This window comes from Lampetra fluviatilis, chromosome 10 (genome assembly GCF_964198595.1).
Source record: "Lampetra fluviatilis chromosome 10, kcLamFluv1.1, whole genome shotgun sequence".
NCBI classification, from domain to species: Eukaryota; Metazoa; Chordata; class Hyperoartia; order Petromyzontiformes; family Petromyzontidae; genus Lampetra; species Lampetra fluviatilis.
This window is the reverse complement of record NC_136284.1, coordinates 4008177-4023648: the sequence shown is the minus strand read 5'-3', so window position 1 is coordinate 4023648 and position 15472 is coordinate 4008177. Positions and strand designations below refer to the sequence as shown.

At 46.7% G+C, this 15472-nt stretch overlaps 1 protein-coding gene across 1 annotated transcript in view; it reads right to left on the bottom strand.

The window, feature by feature from the left end:
- Positions 1–6872: 6872 nt before the first annotated feature.
- Positions 6873–15472, bottom strand: part of LOC144934441 (uncharacterized) — a 46020-nt gene continuing 37420 nt past the window's right edge. Inside the window, exons 10-12 of the mRNA XM_078860193.1 lie at positions 13783–13909; positions 10576–10709; positions 6873–8851 (exon numbers count right to left, since the gene is read on the bottom strand). Of these exons, the coding sequence (XP_078716319.1) occupies positions 8720–8851; positions 10576–10709; positions 13783–13909 (393 nt within the window). The 3' untranslated portion in view covers positions 6873–8719. The remainder of the gene's footprint in view (positions 8852–10575; positions 10710–13782; positions 13910–15472) is intronic.

Below are 15472 nucleotides of genomic sequence, written 5' to 3'. Positions count from 1 at the left end.
GTTACAGAGTGCCTTGCCGTTAGCGGCGAGCGGAGAGCTCATATACCGGAAGCATTACTTGCCTTATAGCAAACCCTTAAGTGGCAGCCCACAAATTGTTAAAGATGTTGTTTAGAAATTGAGAAAAACATTTTTGTTAGTTTTGTTTGGCCAAACAGCAATAATAATGATCTAAAAAAAAGTGCAGTCGCAGTGATTTCCCTTCTGCTAAATTAAACTAAATTATTTATATTTTACCAGGTAAGGCCCACCGAGCGATGTAGCTCTTTTTCAGAAGCGACCTGGCTACAAATGATAGCTCAACGAAGTGGCTCATCACGTGGGAATTTATAGCAACCAAATAGTCTAAACGCATGTTTCTAAATGTGGAAGGAAAACCCAGAGGACCCGAAGAAAAAATCCACACGACCACGGGGAGAGAGACACGCAAACTCAAAATATACAGCAGGCGTCAGGGTCGGGATCGAACCCACGACCTCCTGTATACCAGGCGAGGAAGTTAAGATCTCGCCACCGTGAGCTTTGAGGCATTGGCGTTCGTCTCACGTGCACAGCGGTGCCGAGTCAGCGGTTGGAAATGCCCCATTCTTATGGTGCGGGCGAGATTCGTGCATAGGACAATCACCACTGACTTTCCCCCCAAAGTGGTACTCAATTTTATCAACCGTTGAGCGATGATGGGCTGGGTCGACTCCCCACCCTACCTAACCAGGATGTGATCTCACAACCTTGTGATGTGTGAGCCGTGTTGCTTTTGAGTCATTCCGACTCAAAAGTAATACAATTTGAGAGTTTGTATTAATCATAATCATCACAAAAGCTGCCTTTCTTCACCGTTGAAAAATATCGAATTTTGATGACAATTTACATGGATAAATACAAAAAAAATGTAAGCTACACTCGGCTTCTATTAAAGAAATAGGATTATCTGGGTATACACTGGAGTTGTGAATTCTTATCGGAATTGTAATTACAGGATTAAGCGGAAGCGCTGTAATCCAGACAACGCGGACAAATGCATATTTATAATGGGTGCTTGGTTCGATTTACGTAGACGAAAGACTAACACGGCTTACGAATAATGTACTGCGTAAATGAAGTTGTACAGATGACTGACAAGAAAGACCCACTGGAGGTCGAAACTGGAAGAAACCCTGTTTTTTAAATGATCACCTATTGGCCCCGAGCTGCGAGTGAAAGCGTGCCGCGATTTTGACTTAATTTTCCCTTTCATGGATCAGCGTGAACTGAAAAAAACAATTAAAGCGTGGGACCTGAGCAAGCTCAATGCAATTGTGCAGCAATGCAGACCGAGCGTTGCAATGTATCTGGGCTGCTCGCGGTGACAGCTGCCAGTCGTAGCACACTGGTGGAATACGGCCACGGAGAGAGAGAGCTATTGATTGTCATTCCTCCTCAATATTTCATCGAGTGAGGCATTCAGAGAACGGCTTCTCGCGTTCACACACGATGTTGTTATGTAAGTGTATTTCTCAGAAATTGTGTTTTCCGCCAACTGTAGGTTGTTTACGAACACGGAGGCAACTGTTGAGAGGTCAGCGAGAGTGAGGGTTAGTTTTAATGATCAGGTCAGGAAAGAGGATTGTTATTGCTATTTATAGAACTCACGACATCAATGAATGTGGTTGAACGGTGATGCCTGTGTTGTTCAAAAATAAAATAAAGACGCAGAATAAATGAGATACGAGCATTATCATTATTATTAAATTTTGGCGATGATATGCACTTTATGTATTTACAGTGAGGGAAAAAAGTATTTGATCCCCTGATGATTTTGTACGTTTGCCCACTGACAAAGAAATGATCAGTCTATAGTTTTAATGGTAGGTTTATTTGAACAGTGAGAGACAGAATAACAACAACAAAATCCAGAAAAACGCATGTCAAAAATGTTCTAAATTGATTTGCATTTTTATGAGGGAAATAAGTATTTGACCCCTCTGCAAAACATGACTTTGTACTTTGTGGCAAAACCCTTGTTGGCAATCACAGAGGTCAGACGTTTCTTGTAGTTGGAAATCTTTCTGATTGAGAGGGGGTCAAATACTTATTTCCCTCATTAAAATGCGAATCAATTTATAACATTTTTGACATGCGGTTTTCTGGATTTTGTTGTTGTTATTCTGTCTCTCACTGTTCAAATAAACTTACCATTAAAATTATAGACTGATCATTTCTTTGTCAGTGGGCAAACGTACAAAATCAGCAGGGGATTAAATACTTTTTCCCTCACTGTAGATGCTTGTTTTATGTTCGATATGGTAATGCGGTCAGCGAGAAGTTTAGAAGTTTAGAAGTTTAGACATTGTTTGGCACGAATCCTTGGCCTTCTTGAATGACATTCACCACGGGAGCGATTCAAGCCACGAGCCGTCCAGACTTTCGCTTCGTCCTTGCGACGGCGCGAATATTTTATCTTTTTTTTTCTTTACTCGCCGCATGATTTACACAGTGGGGGCCAGAGGTTACAAAACCCTTTAAACCAATGTTTAATTGTTAGCACAGGTGTGCGAGCGACGCGCTTTCAGAATTTCAAGTGGCGATTGTGTTCTCTGGCCGTATGGGCCATTTGTCCATCAGACTTCTTTACTGGAGCGGAAGGGGGGGGGGGGGTAACGGGGGGAGGGAGTGGGGTGGCGGGGATTGATTAACAAAAAAAAGCAATTTGTCCGAGGTACAGCAGGTGTCCTGGCGCGAGCTGGAGTGGCTCTCTCTTCGTGTTACGCGCGCGCTCGCATTAGCGGCGAAATTAATTTCGTTTTGTCAGGGCCCTCATTTTCTGGGAAACGCGATAAGTGGGCGAGGACGCGCGCGACGTTTATCCAAGGTGGTGCCGTCCGTGGCGACGACGCGCTCCGACGGAGAAGGCGGCCGCAACAATTTAGTTATTTTTCCAGGAATTAAAAGAATAAGGAAAATGGATTACGCGTGGCGCAAATTGAATGCGTAAATACGCAGCAAGAACAAATGTTGACCCGCGGCTTGAGTTTGCACGGCTGGTAGAGAGTGAGGGAATAAGAAACGAAAGGAGCGGGTCACGTGACGTGTGGGACACACTAGGGGTAATGAGTACCTGATAAACTACACTTCGTAGCTTTTTAAAAATTAAACATTTGTTAAACATTCTAATTGCCAAACCTTTTTAGGTCATCTATATAGCTGTTGTCTTCTTTTTTTTATAGTAATTTTAAGATAAGGCGTTTGTGCAGTAGTACAAAGTAGCATTGCAATTTAAATTGAAACGCTCCAGTAATCTAGATTCGCCCCGCAGGTTGGCATAAAAAATATACGGTATCAAAATTACTCGCGACTTGAAGGTGATGATAAGCTTTTACACCCTGGAAATACAATTCACTCACAGTGTCAGCAGCGGATGGGTAAATTACTCAGCGAGTTCGAAGTGACAAATGCGATTAGCACAGTTGGCTACGTACGGTGCGAAATAAGTTCAACATGCATATTCCTTTCCGTGTGTACGCTGTGCTCATGCTGGATGGAAACAAGGTCAACAGTTCATCGGGAGACAAGTCGCATGGGGAAATGTGGCGACGCTAATTCTTAGCTCAGAGGCGACAGCATCAAAGTCTATCTCTCCGGCGTGCCAGGCTGCCAATCAGAGACATTGGCTCGAACCCAACAGGCGAGACTAATAGGGAAAACAGGAGCTAAATCATACTTCAACCGGCTAGGTGGCTCATCGGCAGATGCGAGTGGCTTGCAATCAGGATCGACTCAGCCCATCATCCCACTGGGGTCGATAAATATCGACCACTTTATGGAGAATTCAGCTGTCTTATGGATAGCCTCGCCCCCATCATAGGAATGTGGAATTTCCACCCCAAGCTCAGGACTGTAAACAGGAGGCGAGTATCGCTTCATTGCTCATTTGAGCAGAACATCACTCTGACTCGACTTATGTAATGAGTCACAGCCCCCAGCTATTAGATGAATTGTCAAAATTCGGGCTGTGATTTTAGAATTATCAGATGGGTTTTTTGTCAACGGCTTTACTTAACTTGACTCCTGTGTTTGTCGTGGTCAAGTCTTGTTATCAAAAGTTAGTCTACTTCCTGTTGCCCAATCAATTCAAAACTTTGCACACGTATCCAGATCCGGTGACAATGCATGCCTGTATCAAAATCGGCATCAATTAATTCGCTACTTTAAAGCAATTTACATTTTGAATGGACGCCTTATTATTTATTTTTATATTTGTGTAGGTCAAAAAAGGCCGCGGTCCATAAACTCTCGAATCGCCTCGCCCAAGAAGCCGGCGTCACACGTGTCTCAGGTGCCACACGTGTCTCAGGTGCCACACGTGTCTCAGGCCCCACACGTGTCTCAGGTGCCACACGTGTCTCAGGTGCCACACGTGTCTCAGGTGCCACACGTGTCTCAGGTGCCACACGTGTCTCAGGTGCCACACGTGTCTCAGGCCCCACACGTGTCTAAGGTGCCACACGTGTCTCAGGTGCCACACGTGTCTCAGGCCCCACACGTGTCTCAGGTGCCACACGTGTCTCAGGTGCCACACGTGTCTCAGGCCCCACACGTGTCTCAGGTGCCACACGTGTCTCAGGCCCCACACGTGTCTCAGGTGCCACACGTGTCAACGAGTTACGGAATCAATGAATCCAAGTAAGCGTTGCTGTGGGAGCAGGTGCCGCATCATTGACGGACTTCTCGGCCGTGAATAAAACCGTTGTTTAAAAAAAAAAACTAATTTTAAGGAGTTCATTTCCTTCCAAATGTTGGTTTGGAATAATAAAGCCATAACATGTCAACATGGAGACATTATAATGACCATCTCAGACTTGCTGATGACACGGTCGTTTATAAAACAATGAAACGCAGGTAATTATTGAAAAACTTCACGAAGGTGGTCGCAAAAGTTGAGCAAAACAAAAGCGACGGGCAACGAGTTCTCTCATGAAACATAACCCAACATTTTCTCACGGATTTATTTTATTTTATTATTCGAGGCAAAGTCTCCCCACTGAGACATGAGCGATCATTAAAATATATATTATCACAGTTAGTTTTTAAGTTTAATACATGCATTTGGATAATCACAGCACTGTGGAGTGGGTTTGTTTGACGGACGTGTCACCATATCAATGGAGCTGTTGCTTCAATCAGCCATCTGCTCAGTGCAGTCCCACCGAGTGAATACAATGATCGCGAAGCTGTTGCTCGCGAGGTTTATTATTTTAGAGTTTTTCCACATAATCAGCCCTGCCTACCTCTCCACTCTCATCCCATTCTCCTCCCCCCTACGCACTCTCCCATCTCATCCCTCTCATCTCACGCTACTCTCCATTCGTACTCGTCTATCTCACCCCTCATCTCACTCTACTTCCCCCTACGCACTCTCCCACCCTCACCCCTCTCATCTCGCTCTACTCCCCACGATGCACTCTCCGGACGTTCCACTCTCAACTCCATCTGCACCCCCTCCACGCACTCTCCACTCCACCCACTGAGGCTCTCTAATGAATCCCCCTCTCAGCCTCCACTCGGTGGGGGGGGGGGGGGGATCGCTCATTCTCCCCTCCTGCCATCATAGTCTAGAACGACATGACCCCCCAGCCCTCCGTGCTGTCAACTACCTGCCCAAGTCAAGGTGCAAGACCACCCTTTTCGTTCTCCCACTGTTTCTGCACAGCGTCTTAGAATTCAGTCGCAATTCAGACGCTGGGTAAGATCCGAATTGTGCGCGACTCTATTTCACGCCCGCACATCTTCCGGTACAAATGCTCATTTTTTTTATCGCCGACATTTCCGATTACAAGTTGCCCACACTGAAGTGGCAGTATATTGATTTCCACTTGTTAAGTGGCGATGGTTCAATTGCGTCGCTTAAGGGTGGAGAACATTACAGCCCCCACGACGAATCGGCAGCATTCCTTTGGCCTCCCTGGGCGCGCGTGGGGGGCGGTGGGGGATGCGCCGATTGCCCGTGACACCTCTCCCTTTGCGTGCGTTGGAAATTCCAGGTATCGACTCCGGCCCGTAGATCCGAGCGCGACAATTCTCTCACCGCATCTTTAATATCCAGCTGGCAATGCGGGGATTGGCCCAGCGGGTTAAAAGTCGCGATCCGCGCGCGCCTCGCACCTCCACGCCCAGCTGTTTCGATCTACGGACGCCCTGCCATAAAATCGTGCGCAAATTTGTGCCGTCAATTAGAGCTTGGCTTTTTTGATAGAGCCTGGGAGTCAAATAATTTTTCCACGGCACTTGACAGATGTTTCTCCCCCCCCCCCCACCCCCATGCATTATGAGTAATGGGTTGACACACGTCTCCCCGCCCCAAAACAAAATCTTTCACAAAGATGTCAAACATTTGAGAGGATGAAATATATATTCGTACCGGAATATAACGTGTTTAAATAATGCAGCGCGTCCGTGCAGTTGTACGAATGGGACCAATAGCCCAGCTGCCTTTTTTGTGTTAAATTAAACTTGTGCAGGCATTTCATGCTTTTATTTATTGGCTTGCCGCACGTACAACCTGCTAACACGATCATACCACTGCAGAGAGATGCTAGTAAATTAAGGCCAACGTTACACGTATCATTGTACGATTCATTTAATTTTACTTCCAGATTTGTTTTACTCCGTCCGTTTTGTTTACCGCTGTATTGCTTCCACAGAAATTAGAAGCACTTTTCAGACCTGTCCCATGACCGTACGGGATATATAAAAAAAAAAGTAATTGCCTCCCCATTATTTAGCAAAGGTTCCTTTGTCCTCGGAAATGTCAATTGCGTCGCGCATTTCCAATTGCACAGCGGAGGTAATAGATTGCATTTAATCAAAACGCTGCCAAAACAATTGTCCCGCTTATTGGAAAGCACTAAAACATTTAAAAAGGCCGTGTGATACTCGAGGGCTGGATGCATTTAATGAAGCCGACGAGTAGGGAATCGACGCCGCGTGTGTGAATGAGCCATCAGCTCTCCTGCAGACGTTGTCAGCGTTGACCCAACAGCAGCCGCGTCGCTTGACTAGCCCCCTTCATTATCGCCGTCATTATTTGTCATCGCGCGCTCTTAAATTCGTAAACGACACGAGTTTTAGCATTTCATTTGAAGACCGCAAAGAGAAGCCATGTGAAGAGTTTTTTTAGTTTGCAATTTCTTTCGGTTTAATCCAAAACTTACATCGAATACATACATAGATATTGTTGTTGTTGTGAGACGAAAAATTAAATAAAACTGGCCTCGGTTTCACGTGTTGGAAAATTCTGCAACTTGGGTCAATATTTTTCACAACACACAACACACCCCCGCGATGTCTTCATTAACGACAATTGCGCAAAGAGGAAAGTCGATATTTTCGGGCAATTTCATCGCGAAGCGAGTGCAGTTTTTTTGAACTTAAAAAATAAACAGTCGACAGATTTCATTGTTACCGCATCACAAATATTGCAATCAATATCATCGCTAAGAGGCACTCACCATTGATCACACACACGCATTCAGGTCACATCGCGGTATCCACAGCACAAGTTTTTCATTACAAACAAAACAGCCGATTCTAGGTTAGAAGTTTTCGTGACTGCAAGGATCCATACTCTTTGGTTTTGTCGGTAAAGTCACGTGGGTGGAAACAAAATAAAATAAAAAATTTAGTTGTATTATTTTTATTTCATCTTGTTTTCACCTACGTGACTTTCCCGAAAAAAACAGAGAATATAAAACAGCCAATGTTTTGGAGACATGAGGAGAGATGCGATCTACCGTTCAGTTTCACCCCTGCTCCTCTTTTAAGCACAAAGCGTTGCGAACTAATGCAAGAGAGTGCAGCAACTTCGCGTTGTTTTTCTTAACGACTTCATTTTATTACTCTGCACCATTTCAAGTGATGGAAAGTGTTCATACGTACGACAGAAAGAGCGATCGGAAAATGTATCACGCGCGGGATTAGTCAATAAACTTTGAAGTCATAACGAACCTGTTGAGGAGAAAGATTCCCTTTGATTCACTTGCGGCGATGATACCGCAGGTAATGATGATGATCATCTTCAAAATAAAACCCCAACATTTCACAACGGTTAGATATTCAATTCAACTGCCACACCTCAGCGCAGGCACGAGCAGCGCCGGTCGGCACTGAATACCAAACATATCCGGAACACTTGAGGGTCAAATCACGTACAAAGCGCGGTTTAAGTAACACTACTTTCCAGCGTGCGCTTGAATTCGAGGGTATTTCACTCGGCAGCATTGGGCGCTGTCGAGACGGCTGTCGGGGCTCAAAAGAGGTTTGCAGATTTACCAACAGTGCTTTGTACTCTCATTCGTGTCTGCAAGTTTTGGGCAATAATGCTTTGATCAATTCGGTGCGGTTATCAACGGGGCGAATCCCTCACAGCAACACATCTTTACACCACAGTTTCATCCATCTCGGATCGTCTCTACGAGCGATATCACGGCCCCCCCTCCCCTTATCACGGAGAGCCAGAGGGGACAGAGCTAACGTTCGAACAAACGCGTTCATGAACAAAACACTGGAGGCGCGAGCGAGCGCACGCGTGAGCGGCACCCCGCTCCTGACAGATGCAGCTCCCGACAGATGCAGCTCACGCGCCGTCGGATGTGGCGCGTCGCGGCCGCAGTCGCTCCGCGTTGAGAGCTCGCAGCCGGCGGCGGCGGCGGCGGCGCGCCGTCGGTGCCGTGAACGTTGCCGGGGCTCACCGCTGCCGCTCGCTGTAGAACACCAGGAACGAGGACATGGTGATTTCGCCGGGATTTTGCTTTGGGTTGGGGTCGCTACCGTTGAACCAGCCGTAGTAAGTGATGGTGTTGCTTGCCGCGCGTTCCATCTGCGTGCGAACAATGACGCAGACACAAAGACAAAGGTCCCCCATGTAGCAGCGCAGACCGCCGGGGGCAAGCGATGTTGGGCATGTACAGCCCTTTGTCAAATTCTCCGCTTCCTTCTTAACGTACGGCTGATGTAGATGCAGAGCAAAAACTACAGTTTCACATTCAGGTGGTCAAGCCAGCCCACCTGAATGCTTCCCCATGCTTCGTGAGTTTTGAGGGTTATTTAGCCATACTTTACCACGCTGGTCAGTGCGGGTTGGTAAATTCGGAGGGTATGAAGGGAAGTGGGTTCGTGTGCGGACGATGGATGGATTGTTGCATTGTCGGAATCAGGAGATGAAGATGACATCTTGGGAAGGCCTTCATGCAGCAGCAGTCGATTGATCGTGGCTGATGACTGAGACGAATTGGAAATGAACAAACACATTCAAATGGAAATGATGCTAAGAAGCAGGGAGATGGATCGGTTGTATTACATTGTACAGATATTCACTAACAACCAATTTTGTCATTTAATGATGAGATTTGTTCAATTCGGGTAGAAACAATTTATGTTAATGGCGTGAATTTGTATAACAGGCATCAAACCAAGTCCATTTGTATTTTGTTAACACCAGATATAAAGACAATTGCATTAGCAAGCCCAAGCACAGCGTGAAATGTGAACTGGATTAACCTCCTCAATGGAACTGAGACATTGGCTGGAAGCAGCCATTTTAATGATTATTCAATGAACAGTTGGTGTCATTTGAAACTAAAATAAATGCCATTAACGTTAGCTAAAACCTACAACGGGCGCGTCCGTTTAATGAATTCATTCGCGCCAATACCGGGTGAAATAATGGTCGTAAAAAGATACCAAGCTCAATAAAGGAAGCTACAATTTTTCATCTAACTTCCAGCGATTGTTTTTATTTTAACGCAATCACATCCCGAGGGAAATCGATCGTGTTGCGGACGATTTTGCAACAGCAAATCATACCCAGGGGCAATCGGGGCCGAGGGATCCTCCCAATGGAAACACCGCGGCCGACCGACAGCTCCGCCCACTTGGAAGTCCGGCGCGCTCGCGGTCATAAAGAAGGAAGTAGGCCTCGTATTTCAGCCTGCTATGATTACCAACCATCGTGGGAAACTCAGAGCACAGCGGCCTAATTTGCATACAAATAGAAAAGATTGGTAAATCACGCAAAGGCCAAGTTTTGAAGGGGGGGGATCGCAAGCGGGGCTATATTTCTCGCCGAATATATCCCGGGTGTGTAGGTATGTATTGTATGGAGGATTAACTTATTTTGCACTGTACGTAGCCAACCGCCGCACTAATGGACAGTGCGGGCGAAGGACGACAAACTAAACACAAAAAAAGCCGTTCTAAAGAAATGAGTTTTCAATCGAGATTTAGAAGCGCATAGCTCCAGTGGATTTCGAATATCAGAAGGAAGGGCACTCCAGATGGCCATAGGAACCTTATCTGAAAGCGTGTGATGCGGTGGCCATCTTTAGTTCGACGGCGAGCCAAAAGCCGCTGTAAGGATGACCAGACTTCACGCGATGACGGTCTATGCCCCTTGACGCGTGACGGCCTACACTCTTCGTTGGTAAGTCGACACGCGCCTCGTAGTAGCCACAGTCGGGGCGAGAGCTACGCCGGTACATGGCGTGCGAGCGCCGGATCGAGAAAACACTGGCGTGAGGGCGATGTTTGTGTGACCGAGCAAACCTGCGAGGTGATGTCCACCCTCCAGGGCTCGACCTCCTGCCCGTCGCACCAACCGTTCCTTCCGTACAGCCAGGTGCCGTGCTCGTTGGGAACCACGCCGGCCGTCACGCGCTGCGCGCACCCCAGCGGCGTTCCTGCAGCGGGCATCCGGCGAGAGACGCACGCAACGCCGACGATCTCTCTCTTCCCCCCCCACCCCCACCCCTTGGGAAGTGGCCTAGCGTGGGTGCCAAGGGCCCGGGCGCACGGGGTTACATTGGGCCCTCCCCCACCATTCCAACTTGCGCCATATCTCTATCGTCCGGTGCCTGGACATCTTGGGGCCAAGCCCACGAGTCCCAATCGCACCTGCGGCTAGGAAGGTTGGCTACGTACGGTGTGAAAGAAGTTGAACATACACCCATACGGCTATGCCGCCGCACTACACACACTACATAAATTATTATTTGGTTCTTTCGGTTAAGTCACGTCTAAAGATAAAATAATAAATGACATTAAATAATAGAATACGACGTTTCGATTGCAACACAAGCAATCATCATCAGGTATAATGAAATAGCGACATAAAATCTAACCAGAAAACTATAGACAGACATATTAGCAGACAGATATCACCAAGATACATAGAGAGAGCAACACAGGTAACAGAGAGAGGTGGTCGTCTCTGTGGGGTGGCCTTAAATAGACAGAGGAGGGCGGACGCAGAGAGAGGGAGGGGGGTTAGAGAAAAAATTAGCATATCAATGATATATCACTCATTGATATGCTAACCCCCCTCCCTCTCTCTGCGTCCGCCCTCCTCTGTCTATTTAAGGCCACCCCACAGAGACGACCACCTCTCTCTGTTACCTGTGTTGCTCTCTCTATGTATCTTGGTGATATCTGTCTGCTAATATGTCTGTCTATAGTTTTCTGGTTAGATTTTATGTCGCTATTTCATTATACCTGATGATGATTGCTTGTGTTGCAATCGAAACGTCGTATTCTATTATTTAATGTAATTTATTATTTTATCTTTAGACGTGACTTAACCGAAAGAACCAAATAATAATTCCTGCAGTCACGAAAGTTCTAAAATTAAGATTGACACTACATAAACACACACACCACATATATACACATTACAGTATATATATATGCACCCACTGTTTTTTGTTTTTAGTTTGTTGTCCTTCCCTCGCACCTCTGACTAGCACTGTTGGCTATGTATAGTACGAAAGAAGTTCAGCATACATACATGCCATATAGACACGCAGGATATGCGTACACCATATAGTACACACACTGCATGTAAAATCAGTGGCATAGCGTGGTTGGAATGGGGCCTGGTGTAAGGAATGATTTGGGGACACGTACCTCCCTTCGCGTACGTACGTATGTACCTTGAACGTCTTTCGCACCGTACGTAGCCAACCGTGCAAGCACAGCTACCTCAACAAGAGGACGATCCTGGCAAAAATCAGGGACCAGGAGGAACCCCTTTTTGTTGCCGTTCAGTCGATAGTCTCAACTGCCTGCCACGTTCCTTTCGTAGCGATGTCTCCCGCCCAAAGCCCACTTACACTTTGACGAACAGTCAAGATTATGCCCCGATAACTTTGCGTTTCTTCACCAATCTACGGGTTTCTCTTTCAAGTCTCGCGCTGTTAATTCCCAGCATGCACCTCTCCATAACTTTTTGCGTGCTTTCAAAGCTTCAGCTTCCGTACATTTCCACACAAAACAAACAAAAGGCAAATAAACTGACACTCGCGTATAAATGCAAGCGATTGCACGCCAGCGTGATGATATACAAGAGCTGAGTTGTTCATTCGCCACTTGTGATTAACCTGTGCCACGATGTTCAGCACCCTCTCGTCACTTTCCGGAGATTGGCTCGCAAATACTTTCTGCGTTTGTGTCACAATTGTTTGACGTAACAGGAAACTGTAAGGTGCTGAAAAATTTCAAAAGTTACAATGTCAGATCATCCGGACTGCTGTTTGCGATGCACCGCTGTGTTTATCTCTCTCACCACGTTCTGGAGATAACCGATGGAATACTTTACGAAATTATTTACAACTGCCTTTTGTGTTTAGTTTATTGTCCTTTCAATGCACGGTTGGCTATGTACGGTGCGAAAAAAGTTAAACATACATACGTAAAACATTTCAACACAAGATAATAAGAATTCAAACTCATAACGTGTCGCCAATTATCCGCTCGGAACCACAGACAAGCAGGAAGAGGCAGCAGCCACGTGATGCCAACAATTACCCAAGCTCTGTGATCCTCTATATATACTCTTTGGTTCTTTCGGTAAAGTCACGTAGGTATAAAATACAAGCAATCATCATCAGGTGGGAAAACCACAGCAAGAACATTTTTTTGCTGAAGTGGGAATTATTTTTTTTTGCTGTGGTTTTCCCACCTGATGATGATTGCTTGTGTTGCGATCGAAACGTCCTGATTTAATTTATTTTATACCTACGCGACTTTACCGAAAGAACCAAAGAGTATGGATCCCTGCAGTCACGAAAACTTCAAATCGAGATTGAACCGCCTCTATATATATACTAAAGTGTTATTGGCCAATTAAAGCGTGCTTACACGTGGAGAGGAAACTTGCAGCACCCAGAGAAAACCCACGCATGCAAAGGGGAAACGCTCTATCCCATACAGACCGAACAGGTGGAGTCCACATTTTTGTGCTACGGCCTACGAGAAAACCAGGTTATAAATTAAACTACGAAAATATTTATATTTTTTACAGGTAAGGTCCACCGAGCTAAAAAGCACTTTTTCAGAAGCGACCTGGCTATCGCAAATTAACGCTCAACGAAGTGGCTTATCACGTTGAAATTTATAGCAGCCAAATTACACTCTAAACGGAGGTTTCTAAATGTGGAGGAAAAAACCTGGAGGACCCGAAGAAGAATCCACGCGACCATGGGGAGAACATGCAAACTCCAAATATACAGGCATCAGGGTCGAGATCGAACCCACAATCTCCTGTATACCAGGCGAGGTCGTCAACATCTCGCCACCGGTCTGACACCTGGACGCCCTTACAAAGGGAGTTGTGCAACATTTGTGCGGCGATCCACCAACCCTTGCTGCTACCTCCACAGTGCTGGGTCACAGGCAGCCACGTGTGGCGTAGCCACGGCAGCAGGGCGAGCTAAAGAAAAAACTTTGCGTTTTTGGGAGCACCGTGTGCTCCGGTACCTGCGTTGCTGAACGTTATGGAGTTGGTGAACTTCCTGTTGACGACAAAGTGGTGGGACGTCACGCAGAACTCTCCGCAGCCGTGCTCGTCGCTGCCGTGCCCCGTTATAACGGCGTAGAGCTCCACCTGCGGCAATCCCATTACGCGAGGATTAATAAACCTATTAATAAATCAATTTACGGGCAGAAGGTCTCATCGATCTGCCGTGGCGTGCATCGCGAATGGCCCCCGGAAGTGGGACTTTAATAGCACGTGGGCCTTCATTGCCTGCTGTAACTGAGCGTGATTTATCGAGCGCAATACACCCCCCCCCTCGCCCCCAATTAGGCCTATTGGCTTTTTTTATGGGCGCGATGTGCAGACAAAACGTTCCAATAACCGTGGACAGGGCCTCGGGCCCTCTGGGCAGGACTCGCTCAGCTCACACGCCGCGCCGTAATCAAGGGAGCGCTGAAACTCATTACGCCTTTCAACGGGTCGGCGATAAGTTGTTCGGCATGGCATTTTTACGCGGCGTGTTTATGGTACCATCGCGGGCTCCGTCAAACTGTGTGTGTGTGTGGCTGGGTGTGGTGCTGGCCACCCACCCCCTCGTGTGCCATGCCGACTTTCATAGGTGATACCTAACAGCACTTGCCCCAACAGTCTGTTAAGGCTACACGAGAGATTTTTTGCGTGTTTCAGGTGAACAGTTCAAGTGCACCGCCACTCTTAACCCACAACAAATATGCTCCCTACGAGTTCATTGCCTGTGAGATTTACCGTGCCCATAGGGCAATGCGTTACGGTCGCAAGCAGCACAGAAACAACAGCAGCAACAAAAAAACCAATCATAATTTCCATGTCACGTCCCTTATATCAGGCCAGTCCCTGCAGGGTAGTGCGTCGTAATGAAAATGCTATGGTCGACCCCAAGAGGCTTGTGAAAAATTGGCTGGCTTTCGCAATACGTACGCGCATTGTAAATATGCCACGGCCGCTCTCTCTCTCTCTCCATCAGTCCGTTCGCGCGTACATCGTCAGGATAGCTGACGCCTTCGACCTGAGAATTAATTCAGACGCCCACAGGCGGCTACTGGACATGACTAGGCATCTACCGGACGTGACTAAGCGCTATCAGATGCCACTGGGATGTGACTAGGCGGCTATCAGATGTGACTCGGCATCTACCGGACGTGACTAAGCGGCGATCGGATGCGACTGAGTGGCATGTGACAGCGGGCCTCTGTCCAGCCGTGGGGCTCAACGGGACATTACCATTAGGCAAAGTCGCGGAGTGTGTCGCGTTGAAGGGCTTTGCATGAGTCCAGGCCGTGATGGCGTGGAGGAGGCCGTGATGGCGGGGAGGAGGCCATGATACATTCACTCATCTTCCACTGACTCACTCACACATCATACACTGACTCACTCACAAATCATACACTGACTCACTCACAAATCATACACTGACTCACTCACACATCATACACTGGGAGTGTCATGCTGCCAGCTATGGCTGCAAGTTTGGTCGTACATGTTACGTATATCGTTTATTGTTAAATTTGAATCACAGTTCCTATGATTACTGTTTTTATAGCTTTATTTTGGTGATTTCGAAAACATATGGTTAAGCCATGTTTTATGCGGAAGTGCGGAGTTGGTCTGATAACTTTAAACTAAATTGTTATTGTTTGACTTGCATCACACTGG